Source organism: Glycine soja, chromosome 12, assembly GCF_004193775.1.
Source record: "Glycine soja cultivar W05 chromosome 12, ASM419377v2, whole genome shotgun sequence".
Taxonomy (NCBI): Eukaryota; Viridiplantae; Streptophyta; class Magnoliopsida; order Fabales; family Fabaceae; genus Glycine; species Glycine soja.
This window is the reverse complement of record NC_041013.1, coordinates 39,940,930-39,963,863: the sequence shown is the minus strand read 5'-3', so window position 1 is coordinate 39,963,863 and position 22,934 is coordinate 39,940,930. Positions and strand designations below refer to the sequence as shown.

Sequence of the window (22,934 nt, the reverse complement as noted above, 5' to 3'; positions counted from 1 at the left end):
AAAAGCGAGGTAAGCCAACCTGATTGATTTCTACTACTAACCAATTCTATCTCAATGGTTGTTTGTGCTTCCATTGCAAGATCATGGCAAATGCAAGAAGGTCCAGCTAAGGAAATTTGAAAAATTACAGCTATTGAAAGTGTTGGAGCATTCGGAGCCTGCTCTCATTTTTATTTTTGGTTGAGGACAAGCAAAGTTTTTAATTTGGGGAATTTTGATAACTGCTAAATATGAGTTATTTTTTATAATAAAAATATATTTAAAATATATTTAAAAATATTTATTTAGTAGTTATTTTTTGCTTAAATGATAGAAATTGATATTTTTGTTATTTATGTCTTGCAGATAAAAGTGAAAAAGATCCAGAAAATATCAACAATATGAGTAAGCAAGATTTTTAGCATCAGACCCAAGTCCACTCCAACAATTATAAAAGTCAAAAGATGTATTGTATACTTCATATTTATCGATGCAAACAAGTGTTTTCTTTCCTATTATCCTTTCTTATTTTAATTTCATATATCATTCATACTTGCATCATCTTTAAGGGTTACGTGCTCGACACAGAGGGTAATCCTTAATAGAAAAAACAACAAAGGTTTTGCATGCATTAGGGATTCAAAGCAAACATCTAAAATTAAAATTTCATGCATTTTATCTATTGAGTCTTTTCAAAGACATTTGGGAGATAGATAGATAAGATATGCTTGTGATCGTGAGACATCAAAGGCAAATATTTTAACAGATGTGGATAGGAAAAAATTCGCCAAATTGATAGAGAAAAATATCTAAAATAATACATCTTAGATAAGACAGACTAGGTCCCAACTTTATCACATTCTGAATTTATCTGTCTTTATCTTCATCTTAATCTTTTAATTTTCTTATCTTATTTTTCTTTATCTTTGTCATCTTTTAATTGAAATATTTTCTCTTTTCTATCTTCAATTTTTATCTTTAAATCTTTTATCTTTTTTTAAAAATCTTTATCTTATCTTTTATCTCTTGCTTGTGAATTGGGTTTGCATCAATCTAAGTATTATGTAGATTCGACACTCAGACTTTTGAGAGAATTCGATATTAGGACTTTTAAGTACTTTCCTGCTTGTAACAAATTTGGACAAGTTGTATCATTTGGACAAGTCAAGATGTTCTCTTTTAAACTTATTAACCATTGTAAATAAAATGAAAATAAAAAATTACAGCAATAAAAAAGTTTTGATGCAGTTCGTTATGCGTAATTCAAATGACTCGCATGATCAAGGGGGAGGGGGAGATCGATCAGACTTCTACTTTACCTTCTTCCCACTTTGCATTTCCTTTTTCTTTGTGTTTTTAAATTGTCAAATTTCAGAAAAAGGGAACGGAGCTACGGAGGTGGGTGTAAGGAGGAACCTATGTTAAACTAAATTGATTTATAAATATATGTATTTACTCTTTGTTGAAATCAATATATATTCATTTAAATAGTATTGATATTATTTTAAATAATACTTTTCATGAGAGCACATAGGGTTTAGTAGAGTTGTCAGCATCAAACTTAAAAGAAAAAAAAAACAAAAAGTTAAATCTTAAATAGGCATTTTAGTGTCAAGTGATATTTTGGAATTTCTTAATTTTTTTAAGGTTATGTTTGTTTGAAAATATCAAAAAGTATTTTCATAAAAATGATTTTGAGAATATCACATTTACATATTTATACAAGTTTTGAATAAATATTATCAAAAACTAATGATTTTTAGGAATATAAAATGTTTATATTTTCTTGCTTGTTGTTTTTGTAGTGAAAGAAAGGTATATTATATTTTTATGAGAATAAAAGTTAATTTCAATCTACTAAAATTGGACTTGAGTAGTATGCATGAGTTATTAGGTTTAATTCTCAATTTTCAATCGAATGTATTTAAAGATTTACAATCATGACACACAATATTGAATTAATTGAACTAAATTCCTTGTATTACTTGGAGGTTATAGATTCTAATCAAGTCAAAATAAAATGAATTAGAATTTATTTTGAAGAATAAACTACTCCCTTTTTTGGTGAATGAAAGGGGATAAACTACTCCCTTTTTTTGGTGAATGAAAGGATAAGCTACGCCCTTTTACTGTAAATTCAATTCTGATTATGTGTTAAACCCCCCAAAAAAATGTTCATATTTACATGGTTAATCATTCTTATTAGTGTGTTGCTAATTAATGTACCATATCCAAAGACAAAAGTTTCGTTTTATATCTGCTTTTTGATGAAATTGAAGTACAGGTTTGCTTCAATAGCTAATGAAAATATGATCGACAATCTCAAATTGCTTCAATAGCTAACTGAAAGTATGGAAGATTGACCAATAATAAAATGATAAACAGTGTCATCAGATTTATGTATTCAACGTTGTCGTGCGGTGCCAATGTGCTACCACCAATTATTTTTCTGCTGAAGGAGATGCACCACTTTTTTAGCAGTGATTAGAGGGCATCAACTTCGAGATTAAACCTTTGTTTTTAACTAAACTATTATCCCCATTTATTTTATTGTGACAAGTCACGGTAAACTCCAAAAGCAGCATTCTTAAAGTAATATCCTTTCTTCTATTATCAGATTAAAAATTAAAAACAAAACGCTATATGCTAAAGTTAAGAGACGGCTACACTGGTAAAATATTAACAGAGTATAAACAAATTGGAATCCAAAAGCATAATCCATCATGGTGTTTGTTTCAAACAAGAGAATCACGTTTTCTTAATTTCAAAAACCCGGCGTAACAACTGAATATTCGATGTGCTTTTTCTCCTATATATCATGGTCTTGTTGAGTGTTGAAACTTAAAATGCTTCAAATATTCATTACTATAACATGTGGAACTGCTGCCTTAAAAACAACCAAGTATCATCACAAGATGAAGATAAAGAAGGTGAGAAAGTTGAGAAGATCATAAAGACAATTTCATGTGGCATGAAGAAGAAGGTAAGGCTCAAAACAGAAGATGGTGAAGGAAGTCATCATGGTGATTCTGCAAGTGGCCCTGTGAGGATTAGGCTGGTGGTGACTAAGGAAGAATTGAAGAGGATGTTGAGAAATAGGAATGAGAATGATCCTCAGCACACTTCGTTGGAGCAGTTACTAAGCGATATGGTGTTGAGAGATAAAAGGGTGTTTGAGGTTGAAAAATATGGTGGGAGCGTAAATTCTTGGAGGCCAGGTTTAGAAAGCATTCCGGAGGATTGCTCAACGAAGTAGTTTGTTGTTATGATATCTCCTATCTGTAAATAATCACAATACTTTCCTTTTCTATTTGTTGTTACTCCTTATGAATTAAGTAGTTTCAATTATTTGAGTAGCTTGTACAATAGAAATGTGAAATGAAGTTTGAGCTTATGATTTTGGGTGGATGTAGTAGTATGGAATGGTTCGGTGTTGGCCGTGAAAGATCCATTTTGTTTGGATGAGGCACTGAGAACCATTTGATATATTGCGATTATGTAATTTTTGCTCATGATAAATCATTTCTTTTTTATATGTATTATTACTCGCACACATATAAACCAAAAAAAAAACATGATTAATGATATTCTAGCCAATGGGGCACAACATGTTTTGAATCTCCCCCTCACATGTCACCCCACCCCCAAGAAAAAGATTTAGCATGACTCAACTATGTTTGCCAAGTTTCAGCACTTCTGTAAGGTTTCAGGGCTTTTCATCAGCTTTGATAAATCTGCCATATACTCCGTCGGTATTAGGCCTCATGAGCTTTCTCATATTCAGCAGCTTACTGGATTTAGCTTGGGTGACTTCCCTTTTAGATACTTGGGTGTTCCCCTTTTATGATCTAGATTAAATGTATGTCATTATGCTCCCTTGCTTTCCAAGATTATTGGCCTGATTCAGGGATGGAGCAAGAAGTCTTTATCTTATGCAGGTAAGTTAGAGTTGATCAGAGCAGTTATTCAAGGAATTGTGAATTTCTGGATGGAGATTTTTCCTTTGCCGCAATCTGTTCTGGACCGGATCAACGCTTCGTGCCGTAATTTTCTGTGGGGCAAAGTGGATATTGGCAAAAACAAGCCCTTGATTGCTTGGTCAGTAGTTTGTTCTCCGAAAAAAGAAGGGGGGTTTAGGCCTTTTTAATCTCAAGGACTAGAACATTGCGCTTCTTTCCCGTATCCTGTGGGACTTTCATTGTAAGAAAGATTCTCTATGGGTTCGGTGGGTTCAACATTACTATTTCAGAGGGAGCGATGTGTGGAATTACAATACTTCTTCATCAGATTCAGTTTTGATAAAGAAAATCATTCAGCTAAGTACGAAAGAGGCCAAAAAGAGGATTCAATCTTGGAGCACCAACGAACAATTGCTTGTTGGCAAAGTCTATGAATACATTAGAGGTGTCAAGCCTATTGTTAGTTGTTTTTTTGAACAAGAGTTCCCTCTGCCCTTTATGTTCAAATGAGGCTGAGTCAAATGCTCATTTGTTCTTTTCTTGCAGGAAATCTCTCCAAGTTTGGGCTCACATTCTTGATTTGGCTCCTTTCCGCAGACGTTTCACTTCTTTACCGCGCATTACTGACTCTTTAATTAGTGGCAAATCCACATCAGGTGTTCAAAGAAAATTACGTTGTCTGGCTATAACAATTACAGTCTATTGCTGGCTATAGCCAATGGGGCACAACATGTTTTGAATCTCCCCCTCACATGTCACCCCACCCCCAAGAAAAAGATTTAGCATGACTCGGCAAACAATATTCAACCTCAAAACTGCCAAGTAAATCATGAATAATATAACTTTCTGTCGATTTCAAATCAAAATTTGCTATATTCTCAATACAGACGGTGATATTGAAATAAAGTGGTATCTCCTTAATTTGACTTAGTAACGGTGAAGAGAGCGTTTAGCTATTGTCAATTTACTTCTCATGTGTTCGCCAATCATGCGGGGAGCATGCGGTTCATCAGTTGAACTTTCTCTTGGCATAGTTGTTTTTTATTACACGTAATGTAAACTGTAGAGAGCAACGTGGCACCAATGAATATAAAAAACAAAAACAAAATAGTTATTTATTACTTTTTAATGAACATCAAAGTATTTTCAGCTAACAGTTAGAAACTAACTCTTTCAATATATAGAATCACCAAACTAAAGTTTAGCTCTTGTAAAGAAACATTTTTAAAACTAAGAACCAAGCCATAATCAACAGTTAAGAACCCAACAATTTTCCAACTGTTGGATTTTATTAAAAAAATGTTTTCATAAAAATTGCATCTACAACTACTATTCACTTGGTCAACATAGTGCTATATCATATACAGATTACTTCTTTGTTTTCCATTAGTTGTTAACGATATTTTGTTTGGCATATAGCAAATGTGCAAATTTCTCTTCTTTTGGTGTTTTCAGTCAAATGATTATGTGGACTGAAAACCTCAATGATCTACACCCTGATTCATGTTTCATGTTCAACTTCACCATAGACATTATTTCACTGTAGTCTTAAGAAAATTAAGTGGAGTATTTAAATGAAAAGAATATTCACTGCCATCGGCATGGATCACATCAGCTTATACAAAAAATACAATTGTCCCCCCATTGTTCAATGGGCACACAACACAGACATGAGAAATCTAGAATCAATGCACTCGTTGTTTACAGGCCTAATATGTTACCTGGAAGTGTCAAAAAATTGCCTTCTTAAGAAGGGATCTTTCCTATTTATTGAATTTATTCTCATTTCTCTCACATTATATTACCACTCAAAACGTGTACACGCAGTGGCAACATTGTTTAACATTTCCCATCAGCCATGACTTCACTGCTTAATGAGGTTCCTGATGACATATGGAAGAATGCCCCCATGGTTAAAGTAAGCAAGTTCCACCTGAAAATACAAGGGTGTGTGTTACACAATAATCCAAGGACAAGTTTTTGGGACACCAAATAAGTTGCATCAAGAAACATGAATGAAGGACGAGCTTAAATTACCTCGGTGTCGAAGCGAACTGTGCAGGTGAAAGATTTTCCGGTAGTAGTTGTTACGGTGACATCTTGGCCAGGCCTTATCTCGCTGATGTTACTTGGGAGGTCAATAGTATAACGTTCGTGACCAGTCAATCCCAATGTGTCAGCATCCTCACCAGATTTAAAGCAAAGAGGAACAATACCCATTCCTACCAAATTGCTACGATGAATTCTCTCAAAACTTTTAGCTATCACAGCTTTGACACCCTGTCAGAAAAATGTAAACATCATCAAGAATGAGTCTCAACATGTCAGGAAAACCAAACAGAATCAAATCATAGGCTATATAGGACTCACCAATAGCATGGGACCCTTGGCAGCCCAATCTCTGGAACTTCCACTACCATATTCAGCTCCAGCCAGCACAATGGTGTCCTGCCCTTCAGCCTTGTATCTCTGGCATAAAAGAAAAATTCAAGGGGATTAGAAGCCAAGAGCTATTCTCCTAGCACAAAAGTATCCACTAGTTGTTTGTTTGAGGAAAGATAATATTTTACTTTTCACACTATGGTAACTGGTGGATTTTGATCATGGATCAAGTCTCTATTTGGCCAAGCATTTTTTTGGCTTAAAAGCTAATTAAAATAAAAAATGTTTGGTAGTTTTTATTTATTTTAATTTAAAAGAGATAACCCAAAGGTTGTTACTTGATAGCTTAAATTTTGGAAAGCAATTTAGGAAAGACGACATCATAAAATGCATGCCACTTAAAAAGTTCAAAAATAAAAAGAATGCTACACTTGCTTAGTACATAACTCACCTGGGCTGCATCAAACACATAAAGCTTCTCCCCAGTCGGAATGTGAACTGTCTTGGGGCCAACTTCTCCATTCAAGAGCTTGTTAACAAGACGAATGTTGGCAAAAGTTCCCCTTGCCATCACTTCATCATTGCCACGACGACTTCCATAAGAGTTGAAGTCCTTTTGTTCCACACCTCGCTCCAGAAGGTATTTTGCAGCAGGACTATCCTTGTTAATGTTACCAGCAGGAGAAATGTGATCGGTCGTTATACTGTCACCAAAATTCAGCAGACAATAGGCATCTTTCACACCATGAGCTCCAGGAGGATCCATGGTCATGCCCTTGAAGTATGGAGGTTCATGAATATATGTTGACTTGGGGTCCCATGAGTACAGGGTCTCAGCAGGAACTTGTAGTTGGTTCCACATAGTGTTACCTTTGGTAATAGCTTCATATGTACTTCGGAACATGTCAGGCAACACACTGGATTGGACAGCCTATGAATCAAGTAAACCTAAGTTAGTCTTGCTGTACACACTGTCAAATTTGTAAAGTAATTTCACATAATCAGAAAAGCAAACATTATTTACCTCTGCAATTTCTTGAGTGGATGGCCAGATATCCCTTAAGTAAACATTCTTTCCATCCTTCCCTGTTCCTATTGGCTCCTTTTGAAAGTCAATGTCAACCTGGAAAGTCAACCAAAAGGTAAGGGATGAAGGTTAACAACGTTTGTAGTAGAAAAAAATGATGTATTCTAAACTCTAAGGGCATGTTTGGCTTGAGAAATAAGTTTTGTTTTCTTTCTATTATCACTTTTAATCACAAAAATGTCATCTTATTTTAACTTTATTTCCTGTTTGCAAATGTCCGTCTAAAAAACAATAGAACAATAAGATGTTTTCACTGTTTCCTATTTAAATATTTGAAAACAAAAAACATAATGAATACATGGCATTTTGTGGTTAAACGTGAAAACAAGATATGGAAACAAAAAAAAATTCTCAGTGTAACAGGCCCTAAATTTTATCAACATTTGACAGAACAGAAAATAAAATATGAATCCAACCAACTAAAACAAGGTTCTAGTTGAAGGTAATATAGTCAGAACTCTGGAAGAAAAAATAAACAACTGCCTATAGCCAAGTGTAAGGCAGGATCCCAAGTTCTGAATTTAAGTATCCTAAACAATTGACAGAGATAATTGAGACAAAAGCAAAAGAACATGTAGAAATGGATTTGAATTCAGCTTCAGTTACATATAGCATGAGTCTGAACATGTACATAAATGAAGAGGATGGCCCAAAGAATATCAATGCTTGTGATTAGCCTCCGGATCAGCAGTTTTAACATTTGTCAGTTTTTATTTCTTCCAACAAAGTCTTTGGCATTAATAAACTTAGTATTATTAATGAAATAAAAAGACATGAAAATCAGACAATATGAAAAAAGCAAGAACCAAAAACCATTCATATACACATTAAAAATATGAATAGGCAAACATACTGTCCCAGCAAGAGCATAAGCAACAACTAGAGGTGGTGAGGCTAGGTAGTTAGCTCTTGTCAAGGGATGCACACGCCCCTCAAAATTACGGTTCCCGGACAACACAGCAGCAGCTACAATGTCTGTACAAGACAATATGAGAACTAAATTATTTCGGCAAATATGAAGCAGAATATGCTTAGGAGTTTATCTAAAAGTTATAAACAAGACAATTGCAAGGATTGCACAAGAAATCAGCTTCAATTATAGAAATTATATTTGATATTTCAATTACCATTTTCAGAGATAGCAGAAGCAACAGATTGGTCTAGTTCCCCTGAATTGCCAATACATGTGGTACAGCCAAATCCAACAATGTTGAAACCCTGTTCATTTAGATACTTTTGCAGGCCACTGCCCAAAAAATGAAAAAAAATCCAAATTTACTATACATTTTTCCAAAATTGTGCAGAATAAACAGGGAAAGTACATTACGATACAAAGTACCTCTTAAGTAGATATTTTGTAACAACTCCAGAGCCAGGAGCAAGACTCGTTTTCACCCATGGCTTAACCTGGCGAACAGTGTGAAAATATCTATAATTACTATCAAGAAAAGGACAACATAAATGAAATACAATGTCCCTTTAATGGTGGCAGGAAAAGTGGACCACAACATTTTTAAAAACAGCACAATAACAGTTTCTAACATTTATTTTGGTGCCTAACCTGCAAACCTAGATCATGTGCCTTCTTTGCTACAAGACCAGCCCCAAGCATAACACTTGGGTTTGATGTATTTGTACAACTTGTGATTGCAGCAATCACAACACTGCCATGCTTCAGCTCTGCTGGCTGCCCATGGAAATCAAATTTTGCAACTTTGCCTTGTACGTCTTTTGGTATAGCAAATCCCTGTGTTCAAAGAAAACATTTACAAAGATTAAACTGCTGCATGCTTTGTGATTGCAACTGTGTCAGCAAGTTGAAGATCTACAACTTGAAAGAAAAAGGATTAATTTCTTGCATTCTAAATATCATAATGCTTTCTGGAATCCTGGTGCAGTGATCATACAAAGTGGGATATATGATAGAGAAAGAATAATATGCAGGAAAAGGGACTCACTTCAGGTAATATCAAACAATTTTTAGATCCAAGTTTCAAGAAACAAAAGGGAAATTTCCTTTCTCTTCACGTAATGTTGCCATTTCATCTACCCTCCCCACACCATTTGTGAGTGCCTTGTGCACTGGGTGGCCATATTTACAATGTTGTTATTTGATTGTCCAAGTTTGCAGAAACAAAGTCATAATTTGCTAAACAGTAAAGCAATTTATGTTAGATGAAACGATTAAAATTTTCATTTGTGATGATCGTTTTAGATACATTAGTTTTAAGTCACCATAGACAAACAAAAAGAGATATCAAACTTAACATAGTTAGCATATTAACTCAAACCACCAAATGGCCACATAGTAGCATTTGCTTAGAACAAATGGTTGAGAGGTGAGAGCAAATGCAAGATTTAGTAATAAACTATGAAATCACTAAAACATCTCTTAAGACAAAAATATGAGAAAAATATTGGAACATCACTGTGTTACTAACCTTAAATCCCACATTGTTGTCTAGACAAGCATGCCAATCAGCCTTCATTTCTTTCAAAGGCACCCGATCATGAGGTCTGCAAAGAGTATCATTCAGTATGAATTATCACAGATTATAAAGCAGAAATTTTTAACCCCACACTAAAATTCAAGACATGTCATGCAAAACAGCAGTGTCTTACCTCTTGGGTCCTGAGATGCATGGTTCAACTTCGTCAAGGTTCAATTCAAGATAGGATGAATAAACTCTTTCTGGTTGAGGCTGAATTTATAGAAAACAAATTATCATTCCATACCCTTGACATATGCACATTTGTTTTGTTCAAAAGGAGTGCATAGGATATTCAACTAGTACTTTACCTCATTATAGTCAATAAACAATTTGTTTGCCCTGAGATAGGCCTCTATCATTGTCACCTATAAAGTCAAAAAGGAAGGTCAAGTAATACTAGAAGCATTAAACATCATTGAAAAAAAATGAGTTTGTACTCACAGTCTCATCACTTCTTCCAGTTAATTTGAGGTATTGTAATGTAACGTGGTCTACAGGGAAGAAGCCCATGGTTGCACCATATTCAGGAGACATGTTGGCGATAGTGGCCCTGTCAGCTAATGATAACTCACCCATACCATCACCTATAGAAGAAAAAAAACCATGAAAACTGGTGATTAGCTGGGACAGACCAGCATAAGCTAAAAAAGAGCAAATGCAAGAGAACTTAATTACCATAAAATTCAACAAATTTCCCTACAACACCATGTTTCCTAAGCATTTGTGTCACAGTTAGAACCAAGTCAGTTGCTGTAACACCATTGCGCAGTTTTCCAGATAACTTGAACCCAACAACACCAGGTAACACCATGCTCATAGGCTGCCATTATTACAGCACACAGCATTAGGATCGCCACTAGCTAAACAACTCCATGAACTTATTTTGAGATAATGGATATAAACATATAGTTCTGCCAGAATCAGAATTCATTACATTGTATAATCAGAGCACATTACAAATAAACCAAAATTCAGAAGTAAATTTACCTGACCAAGCATTGCTGCCTCTGCTTCAATACCACCAACACCCCATCCAGCAACTCCAAGCCCATCTATCATTGTTGTATGTGAATCAGTTCCAACCACACTGTCAGGATAGAGCAAGCCCTCAGTGTTGAAAACAACACGTCCAAGATATTCAAGATTAACCTGAAATGAGACATCACAAGTCCCCAGTATTAACAATCAAAAAAAAAAATTAACCATAATATATATATATATATATATATATATATATATATAACATCATTTTGAATTTCTGGTTCTGAACTTACCTGATGTACTATACCCGAACCAGGAGGGACAACAAGCATATTACGGAAAGCATTTGACCCCCATTTCAGAAAAGCAAATCTCTCCTTGTTTCTCTGGAACTCAAGCTCCATATTGGCCTGCACTGCATTCTCTGACCTTGCTACATCAACTTGAACTGAATGATCAATGACAAGATCAACAGGAACCTGACAACAATTATAGCTCAGAATCAGAGCCATTTATACAATAGCAAATATAATATATAGGGAGAATATGCTTAAGTGGTGAGGTTTGTTTGTTAAATTTCTACAAATCGCAATGACTTCAGAGAACAAAAGCACAGAAAAATGGTAAGAATGATGTATACCAGAGGATTAATCTTATTAGAATCACTGCCAAGCTTATTCATAGCATCACGCATGCAAGCCAGGTCAACAACAGCAGGGACTCCAGTAAAATCCTGAGGAGAGTAGAAAATAAGGGTTAAGATACAACCCACATTACTTTATATCCCCATCCATGCAAATAACTCTTTCGCTGTATGCAGAATTGAACAAGGTTACCTGCAGTAGAACACGAGCAGGCTTGAAAGGAATCTCAACTTGCTTCACTGAAGAGTTTTCCCAGTCAATAATCTTCTCAACATCTTCCTTTTTAACTTGGAAATTGTCACAATTACGAATTGCAGATTCAAGGAGAATTCTGATAGAGTATGGCAACCTATCTGCCAAGCACCCACACACAAAGCTAACACCATCAGCAACGAAGCATTAGCAAGAAGAACGAGCTATTCTAAAGAACTAGAATCTTATCTTTCATCATCAGAGATAAAATAACGGAACAAAATTACAAACACCACATATTCCAACCAAAATTCTGGCAAATAAAATCAACAACATGCATTAAAATTAAACCAGGCCAAACTGAGCTAGCAAATTACCGATTCTCGGATCGTTGAGCGACGGAAGGCTGTAGAACTTTCCAAACTCGCCACCACCAGGCCTAGGGAGACTCGTGAGGTTTCCCTTGAAAGGATTCTCAGTAGCTGCAATGGCACTTATGTCAGATAACCAATAAAATTCAAAACACAAAATTCAGTACCAAACATTAGAGAAACTAAACTACATATATTATACTAGTCAGATAAAAGCAAAGTCCGTACACACAACACAACGCACTAAACAGTAAATATATTATTCTCTTAGCCTCGTTGACAAGCAGACAGAAGAATCCGGTAAAAGGAAAAAAGCAAAACGGAATTCAGTCATTTCATACATCACATTCGATCGGAAAACGAAACATCGCATTCGAAAAGACCGATTCTAAGCTGAAGGAAGCAGTTCAAAAGCAACAGAGCTCCAATATTATGGGAGAGGGCGGGGAAGTACCGCTAGTGGCGATTCTGCGGTGGAAGCGTTCGATGAGGGGAGCGGCGGCTCTAATATGAGGGCGGAGGCCGAGAGGAGAGCGCCAGTCGACGCCGCGGCTCCATCGCGGGACGGCGGAGCCGAAGGAGCGGGTGGCGGCGGCGGAGGAGCCGGGGGATCGACGAGGAGCGGAGCGAGCGAAGGTTCTAGATAGAGAAGCGGAGGAGGAAGAAGAAAGTTTGGACCTAGAAGCTCGGAGGAGCGAAGAGGCTGTGGAAGCCATGGTCAAAGAAGCATTCGTGTGTGACGAGAACGCGAACTAGGGCTCTCTCTCCTTCTACTTCTAGAATACAAAAACAGTGCCTCGATATTTCTATTATCACTGGAAACAACAAGTTGTGACCCTTTTTATTGAGACCCGATCCCGTTCCTCTGCGGGGGTCTCCACGCTCTGCAATACCAAAGGTCCGATCAACAATCTTTATTCCACAAAATACCCAAATTATTACCACCAACAAAACCCGTCACGTTTTATTTACTACTATATTAGAGTACAAGTTTAATTTTGATTTCATATGCTCACATTTTTTATATTCTTCTAGTGATTAGTTATGCTACTTTAAAGTCCACTAATTCGGTTACTTAATTGCTTTTTTTTTTAACCTTTGTCCCTCCAACGCGAACCACGTAATAATAATAATAAATCCTAACATATACTAGTAGTATAGAGTTAATTGTATTCTTTTTTATTTTTTTTGCTTTCCCTGTTCCCGGCAAAATTTGCGAAGTTTGGTCAAGTGGCGTGGTCAACTTGTATCCTTCAACTTCGCATCAGTGGCGAGGAAACCACACACACCGTTCTCTTATTATTAGCTCTCTATGACTATCGAATCATTCCACGTGCCTTCACTATCTTTGATTTTTCATCCTCCTTCTCATAGTTCAATGCATGGAATTATTCTTTTTTTCATTTTTTTTTATAGTTCTTCATTACCGGTGTTGGTACTTGGGCAAGCCATCATTTGGGTTAATTTATTTTCAAATTTATCATCTAGGTATAATTTAAATTAATATTCTCAAAGAAATAAGTATAGAATAACCTATCCACTTTTGAATTGAAAATGGTATTTTGATTTCTTTTTTTTTAAATTTAAATAATTAAAAACTTTATAACTTTTTTTTATTTTTTTTAAACACGACTTTAAAGTCGTAAAAAAAAATTTCAAACAACTTTAAAGTTGTAAAGGATTTTTTTTATTGAAGTCATAAATTATTTTGCGCCTTCAATTTTTATTTTCTCCATGACTTTAATATTGTAATGTATTTTTTTAAATAGTAAATATTTTTTTCACTTTAATTAATGAATTAATGTATGTTTTTATTTTGTTTTATTTAATAATTTTATATTATTTTATTTAATATTTTCTATATTTTTATATATTATTTTATTTAAGTTTTTATATTTTTTTACTCATGTTAAGGATTATTATTTATTTTATAAATTAAAAAAATAATAAAAAGACTTAAATTTAAGAAAAAATATTAAAATGCACTACATATTTATTTTAAAAAAATATTAAAATGTTTTCTTTCTATTAGTATAAAATATAAAATATTAAATAAAGCAATATAAAAAAAATATAAAAAATATTAAATAAAATAATATAGAAAATATTAAATAAAACTAAAAAAAACATACATTAATTTATTAATATTTAAAATAAGAAAATTATTTATGATTTAAAAAAAATACATTACAACTTTAAAATTGTGAAAAAAATTGAAATCGGAAAATAATTTATGACTTCAATGAAAAAAATAAAAAATAAAATTATTTGAGACTTTAAAGTCGTATAGAAAAACTCTTAAGACTTTAAAGTCGTATTTTTAGAAGGATAAAAAATTAAAGTCATAAAAATTTTTATAATTTTAATATAATAAAAAATCGTAACATATGTTATAACTTTTAATTCAAAAGTAATAAGTTATATTATATCAAGACTTATTCCTTTTGACATATTAATTTAAATTTTACCTCTAAATGGTAAAATTAAAAGAAGAAGAAAACTCAAATGATTATTTTGGCTGTCCGCATTTAGTTTGATCAATTTTATGTAAAAATAAAATTAAATTATTCATTTGATTCCTATAGTTTTATCATTGATACCTCTTAGTCCCTATAGTTTGGAAGTAGTTTTGTTAGTTCTTATGGTTTGTATTTTAATTCTTTTTTAATCTCTATACTTTAAAACAGTGGCGGACCAACCGTCATGTGAGAATGTGCACTTGCATCCCCTCATTTTTTAAAATTCATCAAATTTGTAAATAACATCTTATATTTTTATATTTTATTTCATCTATATCTATATAATTGAACTCACTAATTTTATTTTTTATAATTTGCACCCACTAACTTAGGGTCTTGGATCCGCCACGGGTTTAAAAGTTGTCTTTTTAACCCTTATCGTTTGTATTTTAATTTTCTTTTAATCCCTATAGTTTAAAAGTGATATTTTTAGTCTTTATAATTTATATTTTAATTATCTTTTAGTCCTTATTACAAAAAATATATAAAAATAATTAGCTACAAATTAATTATAAATTATCAACTATTTTTTTATTATAAATTATCTTGTGATAAATTAATTACACACTAATATTTTTGTAGTTAATTGTAATTGATAATATTATTCATATTTTTACGGTAAAAATTAAAATAAAATTAAAATATAAAATATGAGGAATTAAAAAAACTAATTTCAAATTATAAAACTAAAATGAAATCAAAATGTAAATTATAAGAATTAAAAAAATCATTTTTAAATTATAAAAACTGAAAATTAAAATATAAATTATAAAAATTAAAAAATTTAATTTAAAATTATAAAAACTAAAATGTATCATAAAGATAAAATGAGTAATTAAACCTAAATATAAATAAAGCTAAAAAAGGAATCGCACATCCCCATGTCGAAAAAGGGTTTCACAAAGTGCGAAATACTAACATTCAGCCATCGAGGCAGACCGAGAATAAATACTCGATGGACGATGGTAGGCTTTTTTTTTTTAAGAAAATAGTAATATTCTATAAAAAAAATGATCATTTTCAAATAAGGCCTCTTCTATATATAAATAAATAAAAATACCTAATTATTTACATGGAAATGTTAATAAATGTAGGAAAGATATCAGTTAAAGGACAGTGAATGGATATTATTAAATATTTATAATTACTTAACAAATACGTATTGAATGTTTCCCTACAATTAAGATTTAAATATTTTTTTCTATCTTCTAATTTAGTATTTTTTTCATTTTTGTTTTAAAAAAATTATTTTAATTCTTGCAAAATGTATTAGTTTTGTTTATGTTCTTTAAACGTTTTAGATGATATTTTTTACTGTTTCAAGTGTTTTAAGGACAAAAATAAAATAAATATATTTTATAATGACAAGAACGAAAATATAAAAATAAATAAATTAGTGGGACCAAAAAATATTTGTCTGAAATTAACGTAATAAGTATTTTCTTTCAAAAAAATCATTTTTACTTTCCTAGCAAAGTATTTGGCACATTATGTAAGGACGAATCTGCTGCGGACTATATATTTTGGTGGAATGGGTGAAAAGAGATGAAAGTGTGAGAAATAAAAACAAAGAACGGTCCAAAAAAATGAAAAAATAAAATTATTTAATTGAAATGAAAAAAGAGTTTAAAAGGAGATAACATGTTTGCATTAAAGTAAGTAAGTAGAAAAAAATTAATAAAACAGTATTAAATTAAATATACATTATTATATTTATACATTGTTATAAAATAAAATATACAATATTAAATAGAATACTTTCACCCCTTGTAACTCCTCTTTCACTTTCAAACTCAGACTTTCACATGTAACAAACACACTAATCAGCACATCGAGAGCAATTGCCCCTGATTTTTTTTTTCCTTTTATATGTATATATAAAATAAATTATTTTCATAATTTAAAATGTAGTTTGAAAAATAATCTATAATATGAGTATTGATTCCACTAAGTTGTATTATGTGAGTATTATCTTCCCCAACCGAAATTTTTTTGAATTCATCATATGTCTTATAAATAATGTAAAACACTTCTAATACCTCATGAGAAAAAACAAATAACTAAAAAAGGTATATAAAAAAACATTTATGAGAATTCCAATTTAATATAGCAATAGGATTTGTGATTTAATTTTTTGTTAAAAATATTTACTAATAATATCCAATAAGTGTTGATAAAATCTTCTTTTATGAAAAATATTTGAAAAAAATTAAGTATTGAGGTTAATTATCTCACTCACTATTGTGAGTATGATATCAACAATAATAATATTGTGTCACTTATTTTTTTTTTGGGATTGTGCACTTATTAGAATTTACACAATAATAAAATTATAAAAATCAAAAGTAAATTTAAATTTAATTCAAAGAATAAATTGATCATATATATTATCACTAATTTAAGTATAACTCAATTAGGGTATGTTTAATATACAATGAGATATGGTACATCGAGAATATCACAGTACACCTAATTGAGTCATGTGATATTTTTTTATTTTGTACATTATTTGATGGACAATAAACAACACAAATGTAATAATGTGAAATTTATCATAATGCCCTTTTAATTTATCCAGTGCATTTGGCATATCTGCTTATCTGTTTATGGCACCATGCTCTTGCCATATTCCCTTGCAGTTAAAAGAGTTTAGGTTATAGCAATGTGGTGTGGTGAACATAGTGTAGCATTGTGTTTCTTCTCTTCATTTGTATTCTCACCAAAGGCACCACCAAAATTGATTTCGCTAGTCGATTCTTCAGGAAAACCTTCAAGCATGACATATGACATGGTTATAGAAGGCTTCAATGTTACACTTAGACAAATTAATGATCAAATATCTCTTGCAAAAGTTTTTTTTGTAATTTCCAAAGAAAGTAACAATCACCATTTTGTTTTGGGAATTAAGTGCTCAGATCCGCATTTACAATTTTCCTCTTAAATGTCGCCATAAGGCTGCCCCTTTAACAAGTAAGGAATAAAAACAATGCTATATTCAAAATGCAACAATTACATTATGCATGTGAAGAAGGGAGAAATTGCAAATACAAAAGAGAAGAACCATTGGAGAAGAAAGACGTGCAGATTGTTTTTAAAAAAAGTGGGAGACGTGCAAAATTGAGAAGGATAATTTTGTCTTTTAAATTTTATTACGCAGGATAAAAAATTGTTGTATAATTTTATGAGTAACAAATTTATGTGTTTTTGTTATGTCCTTTAGCACTTCATTTGTTTTGTATAACCACCCACTTTAACATAAAAAAGCCAAACAAATATCACAAGAAAAGGAGGGATTGAAGTGTGATTTCAAAATAATTGGATTTTTCATCTCTATAGAGAACTTTGTAAGAAATAAAGAGAACCTTTACCATAAAAACACTTTAGACAATGAGGAAAAAAATGAATTTTCAAAAGTGCAATTTATCTTATAATTGCTGAAACATAATTCAAACTCAACGTCAATTAACAAGCAGAAAGGAAGCAAGAATAAACATACACAAATTTATATTGATTTGTCTCTACTATTGAGACTTCATTTATTTTTTATATGATTTGACAGATTCAAAAAGAATGTATCTACATATAGAATTTCAAACACAAAGTAATATATGAATTATTAAATATCATACCATATGCAATATGATTTTACCCACTTATCGTCTAAAAAACATAAAGTGGAGATCATGCAACATATTTCCTTTGTTTTTGTTTGTTTTTAATCAAAATAATTAAAAATCTTGATCAATCTTTTAGATGTAAATGTCTTTTGACTCAACATCTATTTTTGTGCAAATCAACCGAATCAATGTGAATACAAATTTTTATGAAAAAGTCATAAAATAAAAAAATAGATTAAATAAATATGTAAAATATTTTTAGATTATCATCTAATAACAAACCATCATATTTGACAAGTTTATTATTTTATTAAAAAGTGTAGAATTTTGCCACTTATCTATTACTATATTACAAATTAGAATATTCAAGTTATTGACATCACTATTTCATGTTCTATTGGATTGTCAGGATTGAAATATAATGATTGAAAATAAAAGAAAAATAATTAGAACAAAGAAAAATAAAGTACAAATAAAATTAAATGTTGGGTTGTTGTTTAAGAAAAACAAATAAAAAATAAAGTGGAAATAAAATCGAATGTTGGATTGTTTAACTTTCATACCCTTGCAAAAATTGAGAAATTGTGGGTTTTTGACTCTTTGTTACCCAAACAATAATCAAAAGGGCAAAAACATAAATACACATAGTGTGACATAATAGTGTTGATACTTATTTAAGGTGTAAGACTCATTGCCTCTCAACTTATTTCTCTATTACATTACATAATAATTTCATTGTCCGACTAAGCATCAACATTGACATATATCTGTTAATATTTTTTGTCTTTTTCCATTGCATGTGCACTTAACACGTTATTTTTACTTGTATATTACTTTTTGTTAATTGCCTATTCCTTTTAATTTTTCTCTCTCAATCATTTATCCCTTTCAATTTAATTTGAATATTTTTTTAAAATATTATCAATAAATAAAATTATTTTATAATTTATATTACAATTTGTTTATTCCTAGATCATTCTAAAGGTTAGAAGATATAATCTAAAAGTGATCAAGTGTATATATGTAATCAGTTTGTTCCTACATCAAACGTTAGGTTATATCCACCTTTGATGCTACTAGATTCTACCTTGATATTCACATGATGATTACCCATACCATGGTCTAGTTGTTATTCTAAGATCTCCACACATATGCATTGGGGTAGTTGCATTAGGATTGTATATCATGGTCCTCTGTCATGACCAAAAGTTAGTATTAATTGACTAGGCCATTCAGGGGTAGGTCAATGTTCGAGTGGATACCCTTGTGAATTTTATTGACTCGGTCAACCAACGATCAACAAGATACATAACCCCTTAATCTTGAATGCACAAACACAAAAAGACTTAAAAACAAGTGAAGACTCGATCGACAATGACTAACAAAGTACATAATTCCTTAATCCCAAATGCACACACAAATAGACTCAAAGGTAAGCGAAATCAATCAACAACTTACAAGAAATACATAACCCTTGACTCTTTAGGGTGCAAATACCAAGAGGCTTAAAGGTAAATAGACTCAATTGATTAAACAATTCATGGGTACACAATTTAAATAATTTTTTTAAATTTAAAATATAGTATATATTTAGAGATATTTATTCATCATGAATTTTAATATAATATAATTTATATATTAGAATTTATAAATATATATTTAAAGACAAATATTCAGAAAAAAAAGACAAAGACTCCAAGGACCAATCAATGAAGTGTAGTGAAATTATTTATTGGCTCGGACAGGAGGCAAAACGAAAAAGATCTAAAAATCCCGCCTCCTTGGGTCTGTATTTGTTGTTTTGAAACCCTCAGCCAACCCCGCTCTCTCCCTTTCCCGCCTCTCTCTCCCTCTCTTTTCCTTAAAATCCCTAATCTTCACCTCTCTCTATTACCACTTCTTTGTTCTTCCTCTCTTTATTTTTTTCTTCGATTCGCACTCTTCTTCTTCACTTTCTCCTTTCGCCATGAACCGCAGAACCAGACCAAGCATCCCTCATCCCTTCCACAAGTACCTCAAACCAGGCGCGCTTGCTCGAATCCGAGACTCTCGCATCAGCGCCAGATCTCACCGCCTCAACTCCCTCCTCCGCCACCAGATCTCCCTCAACCGCCCTCCCTCGCCGCCGCCGCTCCCCAACTCCGACCAGCCTCAGGCCACCGCCAACGCCAACGCCGCCGATGCCAGCTTCCCGTTCTTCCTTGCCAGGATCTACGGCCCGCGCTGCCCGCAGCGGAAGAAGCTCATGGCCGCCAAGTCTATCCTCTTCGTCCCCGTCAATCCCGCCGCGGACTCGCCCGATCTCGTCATCGACGATCTTCTCGTCGCCAATTGAATCCTCTCCCTCTCTCTCCAAAAAAAAAAGAAGAAAAAAAAACTGTTTGGTTATTTTTCTATTGTAGGATGTACTATTTAGAGCGGTTTAGATGTGCAGATGTAGCACTGTTGTTTTTAATTATGTGAAAAAAAAACAAAAAACCTTATTCAGATAGGCCTGAAATTAATAAAGTGAAATCAATTTTCCTATTGCGTATTTGTTTCTTCGGTTTTAATTGTGGTTCTGTTTGCTTTACTGATTACTTCATGATTTGTGCTTGTGTTCCTTACTGTGATGAACTAATGCTAGCTTTATTATTCTGTTTCAATTAGGAGTTACTTTGATGAATTAATGAGTGTTTATTATTCTTTTCCAAAGGCGTTACTTTGGTAAATCAATATGTGAATGTGATATTAGTGATGTACTTATGTGCGTCTCTAGTAATTCTGGCAAGGATGTGATTGCATGACTGTGCTTTTTAGTTTCCTCATTTTTAACGATATACTTCATACTTGGAATGTTTAGGTTTGAGGCCTTATTTATCTGTTTTCTAATTTATTGTTCTGTTTTGGTCTTTGTCAAATCCTTTCTATGTGTGTTATTGTTACCTGCCATATGCATTTATTTCTTCAAGCAGTTTAATTGATCAAGAAATTAACTCTTCCTGGAGATTTCTAAATGACTGATTGATATTTGGAGGTTGTCCTTGTGGGCATTTTGCCAACTTGGCAAGTTATGATTTTAGACAGTGAATTGTTTAACTTCCTTATAGTTACTGATACACATCAATGATGCTGGGTGTCATTCGCTACTGACATCAGATAAATAGTTTTACTCATCAAATTAATATGTTCAGTTAGTTTTGCATTTTGGAGGTTTCAGTTAAACATGGATAGTGCAGGGGAAGTGGCAATTGCTTATAGCTAACTAAGCACCCCCGGAATGGTTGTAATTTGGAATAGACGAGTATCACATAGATAACATAGCCAATCTAAACTTGATGTTTGTGTAGCAGGTTAAACTGTCTTCTGATGCTTCTGATATGTTGTTGCAGCATAGCATCACAAGGATGCATGGATCTCCATCCCTGCATCATATATCTTTCAGCATTGTGGAACATGTAGCTTATGATAGGTTTGTAATACTTAATTGCGATTAATTAGTATTCTGTTCTTAGAAATGTAGTAAATACCAGGAATTGCTAGATTGAAGTAACTAATTACTAAGTGATAGTATTCATGAAGAGAGAGATGACGGATTTGGGATATGTTGTGTTTAATGTAGATAGTAAATCATGCATTATAACTCTATTTTCTATTCCATATTTATTGATGTTTTAAATACTGATGTTTACCAAGTCTTAAGTTTCATAATTTTCCTTCACTCGCATCTTTATTAACAGTTGTTTTGATAGTAATATTATATTTAATAAGTATTTTTTATTCAAATTGAACAATTTGTATACATTAAATGTTAGTGATTATTACTTATTAGTGTAAAAGTTTTTCACTATCAACCAATTATATATAATTTTTATATATTTTTAAGATAATTATTATAAAAATAAATAAATATATCAAGTATGTATGATAGTTTGTGATTATATAATATTGTAATAATTTATTATATTGTTAGTATATGACTATGAGCCTGATTGGATTAAATGTTAGAAGTGTTTTTAAGAGTTTATTTACTAAAAAATGATTTATATTTCTAGTAGAAAAGATGTCAAAAGTATTTATGGCTTGTATCCAAATAGATCTTATATGTTTTACTTCAACTTTAAATATATAAAAAAAATAAATGTATCTTGGTCTTAAATACAAGTAAGTTTTAATTGTTTTTGCCCTATTTAATTGAATTATTTTAAAAATATTTTTCATCAGGAGAATTTATGCTTAATATGAAGTTATGATAAAAGGTAAGTTTAAGAAAAATTTTATTTTTTTTAATTGGAATTGACAAGTTAACTAATTTTTTTATGTGTAAATTTTTTGTTGTTTATAAATGAGATCGGAGGAGAGAGTATTATTTATTCAAGATGTTATTTAATCCATGTACATTAACTTTAATAACAATGGAGGTAGTAATAAGCAAATTAATGAGATACTATGAATTAGCTCCTACTAAGTAAAAAAGAATAGTTGTAGTTCTTTTTGAATTGTGTAAAGAAATTTGTATTTTTTCATTTTATTTAGGACTGATTGATACTTGTTGACCTGTGCATTTCTTTATAGCAATAGATTTTTTTTTTTGCTAAAATAAAGTACTTAAGTAAATCAAATGAGAGCCATAGCGCAAAATACTATATTTAAGAGTAATTTTATTTCCATGCATCCTGCAATGTCTTCAAATAGAGGGTGAAATAGAAGGGGAAAGGTGAACAATTGGAGA

At 32.0% G+C, this 22,934-nt stretch overlaps 3 protein-coding genes across 3 annotated transcripts; 2 read left to right on the top strand and 1 right to left on the bottom strand.

Annotated features, from left to right (window-relative positions):
- Positions 1–2,813: 2,813 nt before the first annotated feature.
- Positions 2,814–3,576, top strand: LOC114378287. The gene has a single exon (XM_028336858.1). The coding sequence runs from the start codon at positions 2,852–2,854 to the stop codon at positions 3,233–3,235; it is 384 nt and encodes a 127-aa protein (XP_028192659.1). The 5' UTR covers positions 2,814–2,851; the 3' UTR covers positions 3,236–3,576.
- Positions 3,577–5,486: 1,910 nt separating this feature from the next.
- Positions 5,487–12,901, bottom strand: LOC114378116 (aconitate hydratase, cytoplasmic). Its single transcript, XM_028336661.1, has 20 exons — positions 12,542–12,901; positions 12,094–12,198; positions 11,717–11,877; positions 11,521–11,613; positions 11,174–11,359; positions 10,887–11,048; positions 10,575–10,719; positions 10,341–10,483; positions 10,208–10,264; positions 10,030–10,109; positions 9,849–9,924; positions 8,969–9,154; positions 8,747–8,814; positions 8,535–8,653; positions 8,261–8,382; positions 7,345–7,443; positions 6,772–7,251; positions 6,309–6,407; positions 5,976–6,218; positions 5,487–5,871 (listed from the first exon to the last, which is right to left on the bottom strand). Exons 1-20 carry the CDS (start codon positions 12,801–12,803, stop codon positions 5,803–5,805), a joined length of 2,955 nt encoding a protein of 984 aa, XP_028192462.1. The 5' UTR covers positions 12,804–12,901; the 3' UTR covers positions 5,487–5,802.
- Positions 12,902–19,989: 7,088 nt separating this feature from the next.
- LOC114379278 lies at positions 19,990–20,756 on the top strand. Its single transcript, XM_028337911.1, has one exon. It carries the CDS (start codon positions 20,190–20,192, stop codon positions 20,556–20,558), a length of 369 nt encoding a protein of 122 aa, XP_028193712.1. The 5' UTR covers positions 19,990–20,189; the 3' UTR covers positions 20,559–20,756.
- Positions 20,757–22,934: the final 2,178 nt, after the last annotated feature.